This window comes from Amphibalanus amphitrite, unplaced genomic scaffold (genome assembly GCF_019059575.1).
Source record: "Amphibalanus amphitrite isolate SeventyFive unplaced genomic scaffold, NRLGWU_Aamphi_draft 000250F_arrow, whole genome shotgun sequence".
Lineage (NCBI taxonomy): Eukaryota > Metazoa > Arthropoda > Thecostraca > Balanomorpha > Balanidae > Amphibalanus > Amphibalanus amphitrite.
The window spans coordinates 285900-308465 of NW_024881745.1; the positions used below are offsets into that span (position 1 = coordinate 285900).

Consider the following 22566-nt stretch of genomic DNA (forward strand, 5'->3'; position numbering starts at 1 on the left):
CTCATTTTTTTTGGCAATTTGAGACCACCTAGCGCAAAACAAAGACCACCATTAGACTCCCCGTGACGAGCTGCATCGAAATGATACCAATTTTATGCAACAAGATCAACTTTGAAATTTGACCAAATTTGACCTGACCTTGACCTGACCTTGACCAAAACGTGACCTAAACTGGCCCCAAAGGCTGCCTGATCCACATAATCGCGTTTGTCATGTAAAATGGACCATAAAACATGAATCACACGACACTTTCATATTGTGAGTTGTGACCCCCAGTGACCTGACCTGGTATCAACGACCTCAGATAGCAAAGTATGTGTTTAACGAGCAATGTACCATCGATGGTTTTCAATAACTTACCAGTTTACTCGATTTCACAACACATTTCTTGAAATGCCTGTGAACGGTGAAAATCCGACCTTTGACCTGACCTGTGACGTCATCGGTTTGACCTAGGTCAATGAAATTAGGTCACAAGGTAGTTCCCTGTTGGGGCTATCGAACGCCGTTTGAATTTACAAAATAGGTCGGTAAATTTTTTAGATCTTAGGAGGGGGCGAAACGCCCCTCCCCCCCCCCCCCGACGGGTCCGCCGATAGTCCTACGGGGTGCGGGTTAACCCACGGTCATGGCATGTTGCTGGGTTGTTAGTGGATGCTATGTTAGTCTAGAGCTAGATTACTTAGTTTTGAAGAGTTTATGAAATGAACAACAGTATTTTCTCTAATGCGACGACTATGTACTCTAATTAAAATAACTTATGGAGTATTACGTTGCTATAATTCAAAAGGTGCATGTTTTATTTTTTTGCCGGGATCAGCCGAGCTTCAGTGAAACACGTGACCTAAAAACATTAACCATGACCTATGAGCCGACCTAGTCGACATATGACTTTTTAACTATACCATGAAAAATGACAATCTGACCATTGAAAGCTGAACGCTCACTTACTGAACCCCCTGAACTTCACAGACCTGACTTCTGACCCGACTGTTTCAGTTCCCGGCTGTGACCATCTGTAACAAGAACTGGTTCAACCTGACGCGGGCCCGTAGACTGCTCGCAGACGTGTTTCCCGGCAACAACTGCAGTGACGAAGACATTCTGCGAGACGACATCAACGCCGGCTCCGGCTGCACGTGAGCACGGAGGCGCACCCCCCCCCCCCCCCGGTCTGTTTGTGGTCAAACCTGACGAATGAGAGTGGGCGTATACCAATGGCCTGCATCAGACTGCAAGGGGCTGTCTAAAAGGTCCTGTCTGGAATCATCAGTATCGTTAGCATAATGTTGTATGCGAAAACGATCTTAGGAGAAAACGATTCACGTAAAAATCCAATAGCAATGCGTGACAGGACTTCTACTTTCCATTCCACAAGGTTTCGGGGAGGGGGGAGGTGGCGCGTTAGCTCGTAATTGCATTTTCCGTTTTATCCTCTAAATCTGCAATCCCTTGCAGACTGTCGAGCGTCATGCCAGATGTCTTTGGTGGGTCGCTGAGAAGGACTCGTTACATGTAATTATTACGAGCGAGCTAGCGCAGTTAGCGAAGCGAAGTCTTTTCAATATAACGGAAAAATCTCAGTATGAGCGGCCCGGCCCGGCCCCGCCCGGCCTGTAACGCTTTTGAGAGGCTTATATCTCAGCAACCGCTGGACCAATTGGCCTGCGGTCTTTTTTGCTGGGTAATTCAATTAACCCGCGCCCTGCTGGGGGGGGGGTGTTTGAACACCCCCCCCCCCTTGTGGTTTTTCGCGAATATCTCAAAAACGGCGGCGCGGAGCGCCGCCGTTTTTGGTACACCTTATCATACATCAATTCTACACATGTTGTGAAAATTTCAGACCAAGGTCATTCAAGGTCAGGTCACCAGGTCACTTGAAGTGACCTCACCTCATAAAAAGTTTCAATGCCTGTCATAGCTACACCGAGTGACCGATCGCTTTGAAACTTTCAGCGATTGCTAAGAGCAATAGCATGTACAAAATGTATATCTCAGAATTTTGATATCGATGACCTAAGGTCAGGTCAATTTTGCGACCTCCCCATTATAAGTCAATGGGAGAAAATTGAAATGCGCCTCCTTTGAACGAAAGACATTATAAACACTCCCAAACACTGAATTACAAGTGTTTTAGACACACTGAACATGAAAATGGTGTCCGTGACCCCTGTTTATGCCCTGAGGTCATCTTAGGTCACGAATGGTATCTAACAGTTTTTCGCAAATAACTTTTGATAGAGGCATGCTAGAGCGATGAAAACGCTTTAGATGTGTTCAGCTCGACGATACGGATCGACTGATATGCAACATGACCCTTTCCGGTCAGGTCATGACCTTGACCTAAGGTCAAATTTTCAAGTTGACCGTTCAAGGTCAAGTTATAGTTCATTCGATGCGTCTTGACAAGAGGAACACGATGCCGGTAAAAGTAAGCTCGTACAAGGCTTGGGTCAAAAGTTATTGCAGAAAAACTGTTTCCGAAAAAATCGGCTATTTTTGCAGTTTTTGCCCCCTGCAGGCAAAACCGTTGACGTTAGATCAAATCTGAGAGAATTACTCAGAAAGGGCGTTAATAGGGCTATCGAATGCGCTTTTCCGCGGCGCTGTAGCTCTATTGGTTCCCGAGTTATGCGTTGGGTTATTGGAAATTGTCGACATTCGACCTGGAAATCGGCGAAATTTTGCCTTCAATGACCTCTGGTGACCTGACCTTTGACCTGACCAAAAAATTGACCGAAGTGATTTCGTCATTATTTTTGACGCTCTTTCGAACGCCGCCTTCCGCGTATCGCTACGTGGCCCAGGAGCCGAGTTAGAAGGAGGGGTGTTCAAACACCCCCCCCCCCCAGCAGGGCGTGGAAATCCAGGACCCCCAGCCGGGCGCGGGTTAAGGTACGTCAATTACGGGGTAGAAGGGATGGGGCATCCCTTCTACCCCGTAATTGACTGCTTTTGATACATCTCAGTGACCGTCGTGGCACGTGCCACGTGAAAAGTCAAGGGTGATCAAGCAGTTTTGCAAAAGTAATGATTTTGAGAGGCCAATATCTCCGCAGCGGCTTGAGCGATTGTCTTGCGGTAATTTTTACAGGGTAGCTGCATCCCTTCTATCAAAGGTCGGATAGGTACTCTTGATCTATGCTCGGGGTTACATGAGCAGAGTTAATACGCATTACAAACGGACTACAATGGTGAGCGAATAGGAAAATCCGTTCCTGATACGCATTTACTTGCTCATGTAACCCCGGTATATGTGAGTGACCCCCACTGCATGCGTGCAAAATACAAAAAGAAGAGGTGCCAAATTTGTTCCCATTTCAGTGACTCGGTAATTACTGGGGCGAATTCGCTGAAACTTGGCATACAGGTAGGCACCCACCAGGCAATGCATTCCCATGTGTTGCTGTTAGGGCGCTACTGCACGTGCGCAGGTGCAGGGGGCGTTTCCAGATCTCGAGAACGGCTGGGCCGATTGCGCTCAAATTTGGTACACGGTTAGGGACCGGTTAGTAGGGTGCCGTGCAAAAGTCATTTTGGACCCCGTTTGCACGTGCGCACGTGCAGAATGCCGCTTCCAGATCTCAGGAACGGCTGGGCCGATTGCGTTCAAATTTGGCACACCGCTAGCGACCGGTTAGAAGGGTGCTTTGCACAAGCCCGTTGGAAGTACCCTCTCGCCCTTCCGCACGTGCAGGGCTCACTTTCTCCGGCTCGCTCGTTCTTCGCCCAAAAGGCGTTTTACTGGTTGTTAAAACATTTGTGTTATCTTGGGACGGCTTTGGCACTTCTGATTCTGGAGCATTAATTCAGCTGCTTCCTACTGAGACTGTATATGTAACTGTCCCATAAGTAAACTAATCATTAGTCAAATCAGTGTTGTAGATATCACCGTGGTATAAACAAACCCAGCATTTAATAGCAAAACAGCTATGTTGTGAAAAGCTAGCCAATTACCTACTACCAAAAACTTTCTGGTGCTTCAGAAGACATGATGAGTAGGTGACAACATTACCAAACAGGCCGAGTGCTTTTGAGTTGTGAGAATAAAGTTTCCACACACAATCGGGCCTGCAGAGATGTTTGCTGGATGCAATTTTCGGTTGGGTGAATGTGCAATATGGATGCGCGCGTGCAGGCCAGATAGACGTTTTTCTTGTAGCTGGGGCTGTGATCGGCAATTTACGAGCACGTGCTATCGGCTCATTTTTCTATGAAAACTGAGCTTCTTGGTTGATAAGGCCTCGGATCGCTTAAAGATATTTGTTTCTTCGTTTTCTCACTTATCTTGATCCTGAGCCCTGTATTAGGCGAACTTGATCGGTAATTGATCGCAACGCATAAGGAAAAACGGAAACGGTTTGTGAACGGAATTACATAGAATGCTCATATTAACCCACGCGGGGCTGGGGTCTCCAGCCGAACGCGCGGGGCTGGTGGGGGGGGGGTAAATTTTACCCCCCCTATTATCTCCCGAACTAATGGTCCTATTTGGAAAACTCAAACGCCAATCGAAAGATCGCATCACGAACAACTAAAAATATGTACTTCATTTAAAGTTTGAGGTCAAGGTCAAGGTCAGGTCAAGGGTATAAATTGCAAGTTTCTACGGTATCGGCCTTGCACCGTAGTTGCCGAAGAATGGAGTCATGGACTGAGACTGATTGCCCAAAACGTGTTCTTAGGCTACCAAGACAATATTTGTTGCATACAATATCATTCAGAGGTCAAGGTCAAGGTCAGGTCAGGTCAGGTCAGGTCACCAAAAAAAAAAATATAGAAAAGGGCATGTGCGACACATGTTTTATGGGTCATTTTACTCATAGAATTCAATAGGCACACTCAATAAGTGATATGGAGCACCTGTGGATGAATTTCAGGTCAAGGTCAGGTTGAGGTCAAATTTTGAAGTTGGTTTTTAAGGCCTAAAAAGGTGTCTATCTGATGCAGTTTTTCACGGCGAATCGAATGGTGCTGTTTTTGTTTCCGTACGAGGTCCAGAAATTCCAAAAAAAATATTTTTTTTTTCTCAAAATTTGTGTGTGTCGTGACGTCATGAAATTTTGAATAACTCCCACATTTTTGAACCGATTCTTCTAAAAATTGGTATGTAGGTGCACATAAACCACTTCTCTGACATATATTCCGGTTATATCGATACACTCAAAATTTTGGATTTTATAATTATTTTCCCAAAAAAGTCAGTTTTTTTAGAAAAAAAAAAATTGGGCCAAAATCCAAAATTTTCAAAAAACCGAGATAGCCATTTGATAGACAACGTAGAATTACGTATAACCTTTTTTACGTCTTGATTCCTTTAAAAATGAAGATGTTAGCGGCGTTTGAAATTTTGCCGTTTTTTTTAGGCGAAAATGGCGAACATGACGTCACTAAAACGTCAACTTCTCAAAAAAATTCCGACGGATTTCGCTCGAATTTTCAGGGAACGTGTCAAATTGATGTAAGAAAAGGTACTGAAAGATTGGCGGCGCTGCGCGCCGCCGTTTTTGAGATATCGCAAAAATTCGTGAGGGGGGTAAAATTTACCCCCCAGCCCCGCGCGGGTTAAAGGTTGGTACAGGAAAAGATAAAACATGCAATATGCAGACGAGAAGTGCATTTCCTTTACACGTTCCAGTTGATGATTGTGAAATGTAGCGTATAAAGTGGATGACATGCAGAGACATTTGATGACATTATGCTGCTCCAGAACGTAGCGAAAGTACTTCGAACCAGTCCTTTCACAAACTATTGCACTATATTATCAAATTCAGATTCTGAACCGTAAAGGTGGGAGCGGCCAAATTATACTACCGGCCAAATTGCCCCGTCCTCCCCTACATTCGAAGCGTCTCGACGACAGGAACACGATGCTGGAAAAAGAAATGTCCAGTTTTAGAGCAGACGTAAGAAATGCTCACAAATATCCTAACATTCCAAAACCTTACATCAGCAGTGTTCGATAAAAAATAACACCCCTTTTTCTAGCCTGAACTATGCGCGCATGATAGTTGACGTCCATTGCTAGCTCATGCTAGATGAGCTCGTTGACCCATTTCATGAAGGCGTCACTCTCCTCTTCAGTAAAGTAGTTTCTCCAGTCGCCCACTTGACCCTTCCGCATGAAGGTACCCTCGTCGGTCGTCTTAACCATCCGTGTCTGCTCCCAGTGTTTGAAGTTGCAGCCGGGGTTCTTCTTCATGTTCTCGAAGTCGGTGTGTCTGGCGATGGCCTCTGCCTCCTCTTGGGTCAGGGGCTTGTCGAGGAACTCCGCCACTCTGCGGACTGCCGTCACGCGATCCTCATGCAGCTCCTCGTAGGTCAGGCACAGTACGTGGTCGGCCTGCTCGCGGTAGCCCCTAACGTGTTCCCGGTAGGGACCGTTCATCACCTCTCCGCGAACGAACTTGTCGCGGAACTCGGCGAACGTTCCTCGGTATCGCTCGTAGTCCACCATCCTCTGGAAGTGGTAGTAGGAGACGCAGACGTCGCGCGGGTCGCGCGAGACGTACAGCACCTTGGCGCCGCTCGTGTGCACGCTCTCCGGCAGCAGGTGGTACATGAGGTGGGTCTTGATGAGCCGCGGTGACTCCATCTCGTGCAGGGGAGTCATCGCTATGCGAGCCGTGGCCGGCAGGTCGAGCAGTGGGAAGCGGTACTCGAGGGTGCGCCCGCCACCGCTCTGGGCACCCGTCTCGCGGTGCACCACGCGCCACACGATCTCCTGCAGCCACGTGGTGCCCGACTTGGGGAAGCTGGCCACGATCACGTCGCTGGGCCGGCCGCGGAACTGTGCCCAGTGCTGCAGCCCGCACAGCATGTGGACCCTGAGCAGCACCATGCCGCGGTACCGGTACGCCCGAGTCAATGGGTTGGTCGTGTTGGGGTCCACCGGCAGCGGCAGCCAGCCGTCGGGGATGACGGTAGACTTCAGCGCGGCGAGCATTCGTGCGATCTCCGGGTCGTCATCATCTTGACCGGTACCGTCGGCAGAGGACGGCGCTGGGCCGGCCGTTGGACGGCATGCGATTGCATTGGGTGTCAGCAGGCCACTGGTCTTAGAGCCATTCGCCTGTGTAGAGTTTGCCTCTGGCTGGAAAGTTTCATTTTCAGTCGTCTTCAACTTAGTTATGTTGAGTTGTGCCGTCCTCAGTTGCGTCTCATCAGTAGAAAGCTGGGACTGCGGTGGATTTTCGGCCATTCTGTAAGCTGTTCGTATAGAAAGTTCCTTCTCCCTGCAAGGAATATGACCTCGTAACTTTACCACAAAAATGATTCCTTTAGTTTTGAGATATTGGACTTGTAGGGTCTTCAGATAAAATGTTTAACACGCGCAGTGGAAGGGTTGCGAGTTCTACGCCCAGTAGAGGGGGGATGTCTCCCCCCTTAGATCTCAGCTCCCACTGGAGCTAGAAAGACGAGATTTGGAGGGTCGGTAGGGGCCATGGAGAACTCTTTTGTGTGTGAATTTCATGACCCTAGGTCAATATCTTTCAGGTCATATGAGGTCAAATGTGGTCAAACCTGCCATATGAGTGACTTTTTTGCGTTTACACGCCGATAACTCAAAAAAGTTACCGGCTGATTTCCTTCTTTCACTATACCAAAGAAAATACATTTGTAAAACCAGTAAAACGCCTTTTGGGCGAAGAACGAGCGAGCGAGATAGTGAGCCCTGCACGTGCGGAAGGGCGAGAGGGTACTTCCAACGGGCTGGTGCAAAGCACCCTTCTAACCGGTCGCTTAGCGGTGTATCAAATTTGAACGCAATCGGCCCAGCCGTTCCTGAGATCTGGAAGCGGCATTCTGCACGTGCGCACGTGCCAACGGGGTCCAAACTGACTTTTGCACGGCACCCTACTAACTGGTCCCCAACCGTGTACCAAATTTGAGCGCAGGCCGCAAAAAAGGCCGCAAAAAAAGACCGCAGGCCAATCGGTCTAGCGGTTGCTGAGATATAAGCCTCTCAAAAGCGTTACAGGCCGGGCCGGGCCGGGCCGCTCATACTGAGATTTTTCCGTTATATTGAAAAGACTCGCTTCGCTCGCTGCGCTCGCTCGCTCGTAATCATCGGTGGGGAAATGTTCGTCAAATACATATGCTGCTATTTGAGGTCACTGATACCAGGTCTGGTCACAGAGGTCAGGTCACTGAGGGTCAGAATATGAAAATATCATATGATGCATGTTTTATGATCCATTTTATATGCCAAATACGATTATGTGTGTCAGGCAGTCTTTGGGGTCAGGTTAGATTATGTTCTGGTGAAGGTCAGGTTATGTTCAGTCAAGGTCAAGGTCAGGTCAAGGTCAGGTCAAGGTCAGGTCAAGGTCAGGTCAAGGTCAGGTCAAGGTCAGGTCAAGGTCAGGTCAAATTAGGTCAAATTTTAAAGTTGATATATTTGCCTAAAATGGGTATCGATTCGATGCCGCTCGTCACAAGGAGTTCAATGGTGGTCTTTGTTTTGCGCTACATGTTCTAGAATTGCCGAAAATTGAGTTCCAAAATTTGACGTCATCAATTTTGAAGTTTTTTGCTATAACTTGGCCAAAAAAGGAGGCATCGATCTAAGATTTGGTATGTAGATAGAAGACGGTAGGGACTATCACATGTGTTCCGTTTTTTCGATATTTGGAAAAATGGCATTTTTTGCGTTTTTTTTTTCTTCTAAAAAATCACTGTTTTGAATTTTGGGGGGTAAAAATAAAAACAAAAATGAAGATCTGAGATACCAGTTCTGTAGCGCCGCCTTTGGTCTAAATGACCATATAAAGAACTTTGAAATTGCTTGATAACTATAGCTTTTGTGAGCGTTTCAAGATTTCATGTTTTTTGCTCATTTTTGCTCGAACATGACCTCAGTTTTACCTTAATAACTCCTGACCTAAGGTGACCTAAGACTTAAAATTTTGTGTGAAGATGAAAAATTGATGGCCGGGAAGGTACTTAAAATTTGACGTCACTGCACGCCGCCGTTTTCTTGCTATTCAGGAAAAACCACAGGGGGCAAATTCGCCCCCCCCCCAGCGGGGCGAGGGATATGCAACATGACCCTTTCCGGTCATGTCATGACCTTGACCGAAGGTCAAATTTTCAAATGACTTTTCAAGGTCGACGAATAGTTCATTCGACGTATCTCCCGAGTTCCCGAGTTAGCCGTTGGCAGTTTCCAAAATTGTTGAAATGGCCTACATTTGACCTTTGATGACCTCTGGCGACCTGACCTTTGACCTGACCCAAAAATGACCGATTTGTTTCAGTTATTATTTTTGACGGTCTTTCGAATGCCTCCTACCACGTGTCGCTACGTGGCCCAGGAGCCGAGTTAGACGGGGGGGATGTTCAGACACCCCCCGCACATTGCCCCAAAGGACGGTAAATAACTTTTGAAAATACCCATCTCCAATATCAGTGTTTTCTGGACTCAAATTTTGCGAGGAATCCGATGATGTGGTCCCTGAGATCTGAAAAATATCCATTTTGGAGATAGCACCTATTTTATGAATAATAAATATTCGTCAGGCATAATAGTCCAATAAATTGAAAATATAAGGAGTTAATTTTTGTATAACAACACTAGAATGTGTCGAGCATGAATTAGAGATATATTTTAGCTGAGATGATACTATATCTGCGCAAACATGTACATGAACTAGTACATTAACCCTTAACGGCCGAGAAGGGGTGGGGCGGGTGCCGCCTTATAGGGTTTTTCGCGATAGCTCAAAACACGCCTAGGCCGTAGACAGCTGAAACTTGGCATACCTAATCTTTTATTCAAGCTGGATCGTTTGACTCCAGCCGCGTGTTCAGGTCAGGTCAGGTCACTGACCTACGACGTCATAAATATCTGAGGACATCTGAGGACCTCTGCGAGGTCCTCAGATGTTGCAAATTTGCAACGCCCTCAGTGCCAGAGGAACTTTTATGCAGGAAGATAAAACTTACAGGGCGTAATATCCTTCAGAAGTCTCACAACTTGTATATCTCGGATTTAAACTAAATGTCACATGAGGTCAGGTCGGTCACGTGACCTCACCATTATAAGTCAATGGGGGAAACATGAAAACCGTTATTTTGGCGCCGGAAATGATCTTAAACTATCCCAAACACATGGAATCGTGGTTTCATGATCGGACCTTCAAGGAGTGCATGAAACCACGATTTCATGTGCTTGGGACAGTTTTAGATCGAAACCACGATTTCATGTGCTTGGGACAGTTTTAGATCATTTACGGCGCCAAAATCACAGTCTTCATATTTCCCCTGCATTGACTTACAATGGTGAGGTCACGTAACTGAACTGATCTCATGTGATCTTTGGAAAAAAATCCGGTAAAATCCGACCGGTAAATTAGGAAAAATCGGAGATATACAAGTTGTGGTACTCATAATGGATACTAGATCCTGCAAGTTTCATTTCCCTGTGAAAGCTCCTCTGGCAGTGAGGGCGTTGCGAAGTTGCGAGATCTGAAGACCGTGCAGAGGTTCACTTATGACGTCATAGGTTAGTGACCTGACCTGACCTGAAAATGCGGATGGTGTCAAATATCCGGCTTGAATCAAAGTTCAAATGTGCAAAGGTTCAGCTTTCTATCCTCAGCGTGTTCGGAGCTATCGCGAAAAAAAACGCTATGGTGGGGGGGGGGCGGCACTCGCCCCCCCTTGGCCGGCGAGGGTTAGACAGGGGGGGGGGTAAATATTCTCCCGGGCTGCGGTGGTTGGGATTATCCCCCGGGCCCGGCCAGACTAAATAAATCGAAATAAAAGTTAAGTGACTGAACATAAATTCACCAGGCTTCAATGGCGGTATGTGGTGGGAAAGGCAACTGTGGTCCTCCTAATTTTTCTCGCTCGTAGCGCTATTGGTTTGGTCTGCAGAGGAAGTGCCCGTCTTACCTACCCTCACCGTTTTACCTCACTTTCTCCTACGTCTTCGCACGCTGGCGGCCAATGGTGAACTCTCTATTCAGCTGGCGGTAGAATGTATATAGCTACAATCAAACAGCCGCGCCATCTACAAAAGAGCTGCCACTTTATTAAGTGGCAGACCCCGCACACCCCCTCGCGCAGTTGGCCCATCGCGGCAGCGGATGGTCACCGACTCAACACTCAACACCGAACACAAATTGAGTACCTCTCAGTTTTACATCTCTCAGTTACGTTTCACGACCATATCTTATCACATCCCTAGCCTCGTAGGGGTCCCTCGGTCTGAATCGTCGCCGCGCACAGCGTATGTACTAAGTCTTCATACGCTGGCGTTCAAAGGTGAACTCTCTATCAGAGGTGGGGTGTCATCAGAAATCGATTGTGGGCGCTCAGCCTGCCGGTGCTTATATTGATACGCCGATAATGGCAGTAACTTAAGTCAACCTAGGGTTCCCCGAATTCTAGTTTTATCGCCGGTTTTAGTACACTTATTTTTCGCTCATTTCAACGATAAGAGAAAAGAACATAAACAACACTACCTATGAACTAATTCGTCCCAGCCGACTCAAAGAATCACCCATGCAATTTTAGGTAATATAGCAAAACAGTTAAATCATATAAATAACATGTCCGATCACCAGCCATCGAGACTTTGTCGACAAACAGACCCATCCTAAATCTAACAATTTTCTGCCATACTGACAGTGACTGTCACTCGACCCAGACAAACACACAGTACATTTCTAACTTCCGTCGGAGCGGAAAACATGTTGAGAATACCAGCCTTCGAGGACCCCAAGCAGAGCCCGACTGTCCGCTCCTCATGTCAAGGTCGTCGGCTGCCCAATACCGCTCCCTTTTCCCCCGGCTGAATCTGCGTGTGACGATACGTCTTGCCTGCGGCAAAACATCTATGGAATGACTTTTGTCGTAGATTTTCTTCCTAACGTTGACGGGCCGGGCTCAAAAACTATACTAGCACCCTCGCCCACCCTTCCCTGTCGAAAATCAGGGAGCTTACGTTCAATGCAGCATGTTTCCGCACTTACCTTTGTCTCTGTGTGCAGCATCACCATAGATTATTTACAGTATGTAATAATCTCAATGATTTGCACTCTATTGGCGCGGAGGATAACCACTGATCGTGTCTCCTCTAAGACTCGATATAGTTAAACCTTTGCCAGTGCATGAATTAGAGAACACGTCAAGTTCACTACTATCTTTCATCCCCGGTTTCATGATAAAGTTCTTATCGCGAGAAAGTTGGATGGTTGCATATTTGGATCCCTCCAGCTGGGGGAGGTGGTGGTCGAGACTTTAACGCATTACGGCCAAAAAGTCGGAAGGGTTATACTTTCGGAGGGGTTATACTTTCGACATTCGCTCTCCGCCAAATGCCTAACTTATGCTTATCTACAACTGGTGAATATCATAAACCCCAAGCATTTTACGTAAGAAAACCGATTAATTTGAGAGTTGTGGTGAGGATTGGGGTGAGGATCATGAACGTCTGCACGGGAGCCCGTCTGAGAGCTACCACACCCAACGTGCACTAAAGAAAAACCCCTGTCCTGCTGAAGGATAAAAATGCAATATACAGACGAAAACAGCATTTCATCTACCTGTTCCAGTTCATGATTGAGAGATGTAGCGTATACACTATTGACATGCAGGGGCATTTGATGACATTATGCGGCTCCCGAAGGAAATAAAAGAAATTAGAACCAGTCCCTTCATGACCTATTGCATTATATGATCCACATATTTCTCAATAAATAGAGAAGTCTGTGTATGATCACATTCAAATTCTGAACCTATTTCACGCTCAGTTTTAACCCTCACTGGCACAGGGGGGTTAATGCAAAATCCCCCTAAAGTTTTTAGCAAATACCTCGCGTAAAAAGCGGCAAATCGCAACGAAACTTTAAGTACCCTCGTATTGAACAATTTCACACCTACCCTGAAAATTTCATGACCCTGACCCAAATGACCTTTGACCTGTAACCTACTTTCGGAGACCATGTTTGGCCAGAATCGCGATTCGGCGTATGTCGGCTCGCATTAGCCGCGCGTTTGCAAGCTTTTCGTGGTTTCAAACGTTCAAACATGTGATTTGATGTTGCTGCCATGCATTAGGGTGGATGTCAAGGTCAACTAAAGGTCAGATCAGGTCGCTGACTTTTGGTGACCTTGGCTCACGTTTACGAGTTTTACATGTTTCTACGATATTTTTATTAGCTGAATTCGAATTTAGCACCCATTTGAACATTTACAAAGTAGTTTTGGTGCCTTCGTAACATGTTAGGAAGCTGTCAGAGGCGGTTGACACGTACCACGAATACCCGTCACGACCCCTACTGGTTGACCCGACCTGACCTGACCCGACCTGGTTTTAATGCTTACAGAAATCATATGTGATCAGAACTAACACGATATTTGTGATCAGCACCCCGAAAAACATAGCAGCCACACTTAACGACGCTCTAACAGATTCCGATTTTCCCGACTTTTGGGTCGTTGACCTGACCTGGAAGGTCAACCGATGACCTAGGACCTTAAAATTTGGTATCATTGGCTTCCACCCGTGACAGACAACACGATCGTTTTCCGCGAAGCTCTAGCTCGATCGGGAGCCAAACGTGAGGGGTGTCGTACCACCTCCCCCCCCCCCTCCTTGTGCCGTCGAAGGACGCAAAATGGCCTGTGCCGGCGAGGGTTAAAGCAGACATGAAAAATGCACAAAGATACTAACATTCTAAAATCTTACATCAGTGTTATGTTCTGGTCACCGCGCATGCGTGCCGCGTGGCGGACGATACTAGCGCCACTGGTGGTGACACGGTATCTAGAGTCAGTCGTTCTTCTGAGCTCGCGAGAGGTGGTGTGTCATTGCCGGCCAATACACTCCGTAACCGAACAATCAGCAGTGGTGGATGTGAAATAGCATCCTTTGTTACAGCTTGAACTATGCGCGCATGATAGTTGGCGTCCATTGCTAGCTCACTGGATGGGCTCGTTGACCCATTTCATGAAGGCGTCGTTCTCCTCTTCAGTGAAGTAGTTTCTCCAGTCGCCCACTTGACCCTTCCGCATGAAGGTACCCTCGTCGGTCGTCTTAACCATCCGTGTCTGCTCCCAGTGTTTGAAGTTGCAGCCGGGGTTCTTCTTCATGTTCTCGAAGTCGGTGTGTCTGGCAATGGCCTCTGCCTCCTCTTGGGTCAGGGGCTTGTCGAGGAACTCCGCCACTCTGCGGACTGCCCCCACGCGATCCCTGTGCAGTTCCTCGTAGGTCAGGCACAGTACGTGGTCGGCCTGCTCGCGGTAGCCCCTAACGTGTTCCCGGTAGGGGCCGTTCATCACCTCTCCGCGAACGAACTTGTCGCGGAACTCGGCGAACGTTCCTCGGTATCGCTCGTAGTCCACCATCCTCTGGAAGTGGTAGTAGGAGACGCAGACGTCGCGCGGGTCGCGCGAGACGTACAGCACCTTGGCGCCGCTCGTGTGCACGCTCTCCGGCAGCAGGTGGTACATGAGGTGGGTTTTGATGAGCCACGGTGACTCCATCTCGTGCAGGGGAGTCATCGCCATGCGGGCCGAGGCCGGCAGGTCGAGCAGTGGGAAGCGGTACTCGAGGGTGCGCCCGCCGCCGCTCTGGGCACCCGTCTCGCGGTGCACCACGCGCCACACGATCTCCTGCAGCCACGTGGTGCCCGACTTGGGGAAGCTGGCCACGATCACGTCGCTAGGCCGGCCGCGGAACTGTGCCCAGTGCTGCAGCGAGCCGCACAGCAGGTGGACATTGAGCAGCACCATGCCACGGTACCGGTACGCCCGCGTCACCGGGTTGGTCGTGTTGGGGTCCACCGGCAGCGGCAGCCAGTCGTCGGGGATGACGATCGACTTCAGCGCGGCGAGCATTCGTGCGATCTCCGGGTCGTCATCATCTTTGTCGGTACCTTCGGTAGAGGGCTGCGCTGGCCCGGCCGCAGGGTGGTCTGCCGTCGGATGGAGATTCCGCAGGTCACTGGTCTTAGAGCCATTCGCCTGTGTAGAGTTGGCTTCTGGTTGGATAGTTTCATTTTCAGTAGTCTTCAACTTAGTTGTGTCGCGTTGTGCCGTCTTCAGTTGCGTCTCATCAGTAGGAAGCTGGGACTGCCTTTGGTTTTCGGCCATTTTTGCGCTGTTCGTAGAAAAAGTTCCTTTTCCCTGCAAGGAATATGACGTCGTAATTTTACCACAAAAATGCTTCGTTGAGTTTTGAGATGCCTATTTGATTGGTAGCGTTTTCAGATAAAATGTGTTATCACAATTTCTGTGCCTACATATGTATAGATTCAGAAGTGAAACAAGAATAGTCATAATACATTCATCGTTCAAACACATTCACACACGTGGGTATGTATTGCGGATTTTACACGATACTATAAAATGTTTAATGTGTGCGATACTGAGGCTAAAAAGTAAGTAACTAAAAAAATTAAGCTAGTTGCCCACACACATGCCGTATCTTCAAAATTACAGAATAAAGGTTAAACAAGCACAAACATGTGTAAAAAAAATGCAACTTCCAATGCTTTCAATTTTTAATCAATTCACAAAAACCAGCTGGTGGATAAAAAAGATGAATTGATTATTCAACAGCTTTTTACCGTGTTTATTTTTATTTTTTAATCAAGTGCATCCAGTGTCACCGCTTTGATAAATCACCAGCTGTTAATCACCGCACCACCTGCCACCAGCACCACTCACCAGCACCACTCACCAGCACTCGGAGATGTGCGCGTGGCGCGTGGTGTCCGCGAGTCCGCCGCACTGTCATGGTGAGGCTGTGAGATGAGCCAGGACGGCGATCAGTGCTCCGATGACCTTCGACCACTGTGCGCCGCCGGCGTTCGGTGGCCTTCCGCGTTTTCGTAAGGCGGAAACATTGGAGAAACATTGGAGACGCCGATAGCAGGCGAGGATTCCCGAATTACAATATAAGGCCGATAGGTAGGTGTAAGAAACACAAGCATAGGGCGTGAGAGAGCCCGTAACACAATAAACGATGGAAACCCTGCCCCGTATATTGACAGTGTTTCCAAAATGTCTTGAAAAGAAAAGTAACAAGTTACGCTGCATTCACAATGCACGTGTTGAAATTAAGCACCCTTTCAACACAGCACGTTTTGCCACCCCGGCTAATTTCTGGTCAATCCACTCACCTGAATTGTCCCTTTGGCCAACCGCCGGCCAATGATGTCTGGTTGGTCGGTCACTGCTTGCGCTGCCAATATTTGCCGCTCACTCTGAACAGACGGCGTATGTGTGCCGTGGCCGAGCCGACTGCTCGACTCTTGCTATGAGTAACAAGCCACGTCTATTTGGCCGTCGGAAGCAGCTAAAATACAGTAAAAGACAGTCAAAGCGATTACGCTCTACACACACCAATATGCTATTGTCGCGTTGCCACATGTACGAGTATGTAAGCATAGGTAACTCGTTTGTTATATTCCTCCTCGATAAATCTTGCCAATATGCCGCTGAATGTATAACCGGATCCCTTCCCTAGGTTTTGCCACTCATAGTGTTTCACGATTCCAATCCAGGCAAATTCGTTTTTTTAAGACTGATGGATCGCTTTGACCCGCGAGTTGCTGGGGAGGAAGGGGGTATACGCCACGTTATAGCTAGAAAACGGCGCACCGCAGGCGCGCCAAATTTTGGCTACCTGTGGCAAATCGATTGAAGTTTATTTTGCTTAAGTTAAAAAGATTGATCTTATAATTCTTAGATATCAAAGTTCTAGTGACGTCATGGTTTCGGAGGTTTCAACCAAAATGTCATATGTTTAAAAAAAATCATGTAAAATCACAGAACAGACGCATCTACATATACGATGAACGACATTATACTGTCGATACCACGAAGTTCAATCAACTGGCTATATCTTTGATGTGTATTACCGTCCCACGTTTTCCAAACTCCTAAACTGAATCTTGGCAATTTTTCGTGACTACTTCACGACAGGATGTATGTAGGTACTTATATTATAATCTGCTCAACCCGCGCCCGGCTGGGGGTCCTGGATTTTCACGCCCTGCTGGGGGGGGGGGGGTGTTCAAACACCCCCCCCTTGTAACTCGGCTCCTGGGCCACGTAGCGATACGCGGAAGGCGGCGTTCGAAAGAGCGTAAAAAATAATGACGCAGAGGTGAAAAAACGGCTACTCGCCTGCGTGCGTAGGTGACAGCCATAGGAATAAGGAGACAGATTCGAGCATCTTAGTTAACCCAGCCGGGCCCGGGGGGTAATCCCAACCACCGCAGCCAGGGGGGGGGCGTTTTTCGCCCCCCCCTGTCTAATTCCGCTAATTCCGCAACTTTCCGCAACTTTGCCCACATCCCTAGATAACTTTTTTACCTTAGCTGAACCAGACCGAGTCACGCGCTCAGCTCATCATTTCAATGAAATGTTCACTGAAAAACTATACCGTACACACACGATACGATGGGCTGGTCCCAGGCTCTGGAACCAAATAATCAGTCCTATGTTTCCGAACATACAGACAATTCCGGCATCCAAAAGACAGCTAAAAAATATAATAAGAGGTTCTCTTTTAGACTCGTACTGATATTCATATGCACCTAACCTTACCTTAGATTCTTACTGATATCCTGGTAGGAAGGCCCTCATGGCCCTGCGACCTTGCGCGGCGGGCGTCGAGGTGCTGTGTTTGCCGCATAGGTCCGTCGGGGTCGGATAGCCGGCCCTCGGCGCCTGCCGCCGGGGACGTGGGGCTAGTCTGCGTTCCATTTCTACTATTTCTATTTTTTCTGTCCTGTTTTTTTTTCTCAGTAGTGTCTTGTTAAATCAGTTGAGGAGAGAGAGAGGTGGTACATTTCAGTGTTCCGTTTTTACAGTCATACCAAAATGGAATATTTTGGTAATACCCACTGATTATTTTTGTACCTATGGTAGTGTCGTTTGCCGTTTTGGTTATATGTGTATCACTTTCTTTGTATTGTATCAATGTGTCATGTGCCGTTTATGTTGTGTATGTGCGTTTGTGGATTTTTTTTTTTGCGCCTGCCGCAAGAGGAAGTCCTAGAAGTTTTAGATACCGTAGTGGTCTCTATCTCCGATAGAGAAAGCAATATTAGAATAACTCGCCCCTCATCTACCCCGCCTGCCGAGTTAGGCTCGCCCAGCAACAAGCTTGCTTAGCTGGGTGGCCTATTTCGGTGGGCACTTGACCATGCTGAAACCTGACCAGGAACCGACACCGACCTTTTGATCTGCATGCTACCGGCTTATACCCATGTCCTTGTGTGATTGTTCCAACTCCCTGTACGAATGTGTAACTAACCAAGGTATGAATGTATAGGTACTGAAGAAAAAAAAAACAAAAAAAACGTAGTGTCTAGTCAAAGCTATTTTTAGCTTTGATTTCTTTCCGCCCCTTGTATGCATGACTCATAACACTACTTGCATCTGTATTTGGCTGCACAGGTTTTTTCGCTTCTTTTTTTGTTATTTTCCTTTTCTTAGCAGGGAGTGTCACGACTTGCATATTTTTGTTTTTGCTGTTAACGTATGGTTCTGTGGTCGTGCGGGACCGTGGGTGGACACTCCTGGTCGTCTGTTCATGGGCGGCGGACTATTTTGTAGATTAGTTAGTGCATGAAAAAAAAAATAAGGGAGCTACGGAAACAAAAGCGATACCAAACGAAAGGTCCTTACGAGACGATTCTAAAGCACCTAAATTTTTTTTGACCTCAGGTCAATTTTCAAGGTCAGAGGTCAAGGTCAAAGGCAAAAACCGGCACATGTGTAGTGGTCTCAAAGTAAGCCTTCTAGAGGACGGCAGGCTGCACCAAACCGGCAAAATTGGGTGTCAAACGAAAGAAGAGAATCTGAGGATTCCGAAAATGTTCTCAAATTTAAAGGTCAAGGTCAATGTCACGCTCAAAATTGACCTCAAACTTGGCACTTTTTCGCACATCTTGCGTGCTAGCTTCCAAGATGTTTTGAAATGTTTTGAGGCTTATCAGTTCCCTATTTGTGGTTCATCTTACGATACAAGGCTGCTCAAAGGTCAAGGTAATAGAAGAGTATCCCTGCTAGAGGCTATTTCACTAATTCAAGTTAATAATAATAAATAAGGCAATTTTGCCATCCGGAAGCTCTAAATGAAGGCTTAGAGGAAAATAGATGCCAGATTCGTGATCAGCGGGTACAAATCCATCATAAACGACCTTCCATGTGTCAAGGTCAACCAGAGGTCATTCGAGGTCACATGAGGTCAACATAAAACTTGACCTTTTCCGAACAAAATATATATCATTCGACGCGGCTTGACAAGGCGAATGCGGTGGTACCACTGCCGTAGCTCTAGGACCATTTTTGTCGAAATTATTTACGAAAAACTAAAACCACATTTCGGGGTCGTTGACCTGACCTCTGATCTCAGGTCACCAAAACTATTTTTTCTATTTTTCTCTAGGTCAAACGCTACACAACCGTGCTCGTAATTTGTCTTTATCTCTAACACTCTATTTTTAGCAGCTATTTGAAGTTTGCGTCTGTGACGCCGAAGTTTGCCGTGCAGGGGCTAGAAAAATGGATCTTGTGACGTCATCAAGGGGGCTAGGTCCAAATTTTTTACTTCAGAAGATGTCAAATTGATGGGAGAAAAGGTACTGAAAGTTTCGCTCTCCTATCCCTAAGCGTTCGGGAGCTATCGCAAATATTCGCCTGGGGGGGGGGGGGGCGAAAAACGCCCCCCCCGGGCCCGCGAGGGTTAATGCACCTAAAATTGATAACTAGGCCGTTTCCGCTAAAATCAGAGCTGTCTTCCCATAGAGAGCCACTATGGACCACGACACAAAAATTTAACAGCGTCATCTCTTTGTAGACAGCTGGGGCTGAAAAATCCCGCCGGTGCGACAGCCGGTGCGTTGTGAATCGCCATAGACAACGCAGGAAAAACGGCGACAGCGCGACAGCTCGTCCCCGCTCGTCGCCGGTTGAGCGGTGGCGGGGACCGGCGCGGCCTTGGCCGCCGCTGGAGTAGGGGAGGACCGGACGACTGGGACGGGGGACGTCACATCTGGGCCACAACTGGGGTGAGGTCCATGACCATCGGTCCCAGAAACTTTGTAGGAGCGTTGATAATTGGTTCTGACTACTGAAGCAAAGGCAAGTGAATCAGTGACAAAACTGACAATCCTTTCGTGAGTTCTGATTGAACTGGATCTGGAAGCCAGGAGCCAGGAGGAGCTAGAAAGTCGATCAGACCTTTAGGTAAGTTGGAAGAAAGTGGTTGATTTTTTGTTGTTGTGTCACTGAAATGTGGTGACGCGTTGTAATGCCCAGAGACCGAAATTTGGCCTTCAAAGGTGATGGCAAAACGTAAAAAAAAGGTACCTACTGTTTCAAGATGACTTGTAAAAAATTCGTGACAGCTAGACATCGCGTAGGTGACAGCTTTTGAGTTTTATTCACCTCTGTTAACCCGCGCCCTGATGGGGGGGGGCCATTTTGGCCCCCCCCCTGTGGTTTTTCTTAAATAGCGAGAAAACGGCGGCGCGCAGCGCCGCCAAATTTTGGGTACCTTACCGGACATCAATTTGACACCTTCACACAAAATTTCAAGTCACAGGTCACCTCAGGTCAGGAGTTATTGAGGTCAAACTGAGGTCATGTTCGAGTAAAAATGAGCAAAAAACATGACATCTTGAAACGCTCACCAATTCTACAGTTAACAAGCAATTTTAAAGTTCTTTATGTGGTTGTGTAGAGAAAAGACGGCGCTACAAAACTGCTATCTCGGATTTTCGAAATTTTTGGATTTTGACCCCCAAAAATCAAAAAAATTGATTTTTTTAGAAAAACTCAAAAAAATTCCAAAAATTTTTCGAATTTCGAAAAAAAACCGGAATATATGTGATAGTCCCTGCGCTCTTCGATATACATACCAAATTTTAGATCGATACCTCTTTTTTTGGCCAAGTTATAGCGAAAAAACTATTAAAAATTGATGACGTCAAATTTTTGAACTCAATTTTTAGCGATTCTAGACCTCGTAGCGCAAAACAGAGACCACAATTGAACTCCCCGTGACGGGCTGCATCGAATCGATACCCATTTTATGCAAAAATATCCATTTTGAAATTTGACCTAATTTGACCTGACCTTGACCTGACCTTGACCTGACCTTGACCAAAACGTGACCTAAGCTGGCCCTAAAGTCTGTCTGACCCACATAATCGCATTTGTCATGTAAAATGGACCATAAAACATGTATCACACGACACTTTCAAATTGTGACCCCCCAGTGACCTGACCTCTGTGACCTGACCTGGTATCAGTGACCTCAAATAGCAAAATATGTGTTTGAAGAACATTTCCCCATCGATGATTTTCAATGAAATGCATTTTACACGATTTTACAACGCATTTCTTGAAATGCCTGTAAACGGTGAAAATTCGACCTTTGACCTGACCTGTGACGTCATCGGTTTGACCGAGGTCAATGAAATTGGGTCACAAGGTAGTTCCCCCGTGGGGCTATCCAACACCGTTTACCGCTTGTCGCTATGTTGCGTGGTTCTCGAGATCTGAGGGGGGGGCCAAAATGGCCCCCCCCCATCAGACCGCGTTGCTCGGCAGACCCCATCTGGGCGCGGGTTAAATGACGAAATCACTTCGGTCAATTTTTTGGTCAGGTCAAAGGTGAGGTCACCAGAGGTCATTGAAGGCAAAATTTCGCCGATTTCCAGGTCGAATGTCGAAAATTTCCAAGAAGCCAACGCATAACTCGGGAACAAATAGAGCTACAGCGCCGCGGAAAAGTGCATTCGATAGCCCTATTAACGCCCTTTCTGGGTAATTCTCTCAGATTTAACCTAACGTCAACGGTTTTGCCTGCAGGGGGCAAAAACTGCAAAAATAGCCGATTTTTTTTTCGGAAACAGTTTTTCTGCAATAACTTTTGACCCAAGCCTTGTACGAGCTTACTTTCACCGGCATCGTGTTCCTCTCGTCAAGACGCATCGAATGAACTATAACTTGACCTTGAAAGGTCAACTTGAAAATTTGACCTCAGGTCAAGGTCATGACCTGACCGGAAAGGGTCATGTTGCATATCAGTCGATCCGTATCGTCGAGCTGAACACATATAAGGCGTTTTCTTCGCTCTAGCATGCCTCTATCAAAAGTTATTTGCGAAAAACTGTTAGATACCATTCGTGACCTAAGATGACCTCAGGGCACAAACAAGGGTCACGGACACCATTTTTATGTTCAGTGTGCCTAAACCACTTGTAATTCGGTGTTTGGGAGTGTTTATAATGTCTTTCGTCCAAAAGAGGCGCATTTCAATTTTCTCCCCTTGACTTATAATAGGGAGATCGCAAAACTGACCTGACCTTAGGTGATCGATATCAAAATTCTGAGATATACATTTTGTACATGCTATTGCTCTTAGCAATCGCTAAAAGTTTCAAAGCGATCGGTCACTCGGTGTAGCTATGACAGACATTGAAACTTTTTATGAGGTGAGGTCACTTCAAGTGACCTGGTGACCTGACCTTGAATGACCTTGGTCTGAAATTTTCACAACATGTGTAGAATTGATGTATGATAAGGTGT

At 47.0% G+C, this 22566-nt stretch overlaps 2 protein-coding genes across 2 annotated transcripts in view; one reads left to right on the forward strand and one right to left on the reverse strand.

Annotated features, from left to right (window-relative positions):
* Window positions 1-22566, forward strand: part of LOC122386416 (acid-sensing ion channel 1B-like) — a 54519-nt gene that overhangs the window by 13660 nt on the left and 18293 nt on the right. Inside the window, exon 3 of the mRNA XM_043375593.1 lies at window positions 1000-1139. Within this exon, the coding sequence (XP_043231528.1) occupies window positions 1000-1139 (140 nt within the window). The remainder of the gene's footprint in view (window positions 1-999; window positions 1140-22566) is intronic.
* LOC122386417 (sulfotransferase family cytosolic 1B member 1-like) lies at window positions 6020-7214 on the reverse strand. The gene has a single exon (XM_043375594.1). The coding sequence runs from the start codon at window positions 7199-7201 to the stop codon at window positions 6035-6037; it is 1167 nt and encodes a 388-aa protein (XP_043231529.1). The 5' UTR covers window positions 7202-7214; the 3' UTR covers window positions 6020-6034.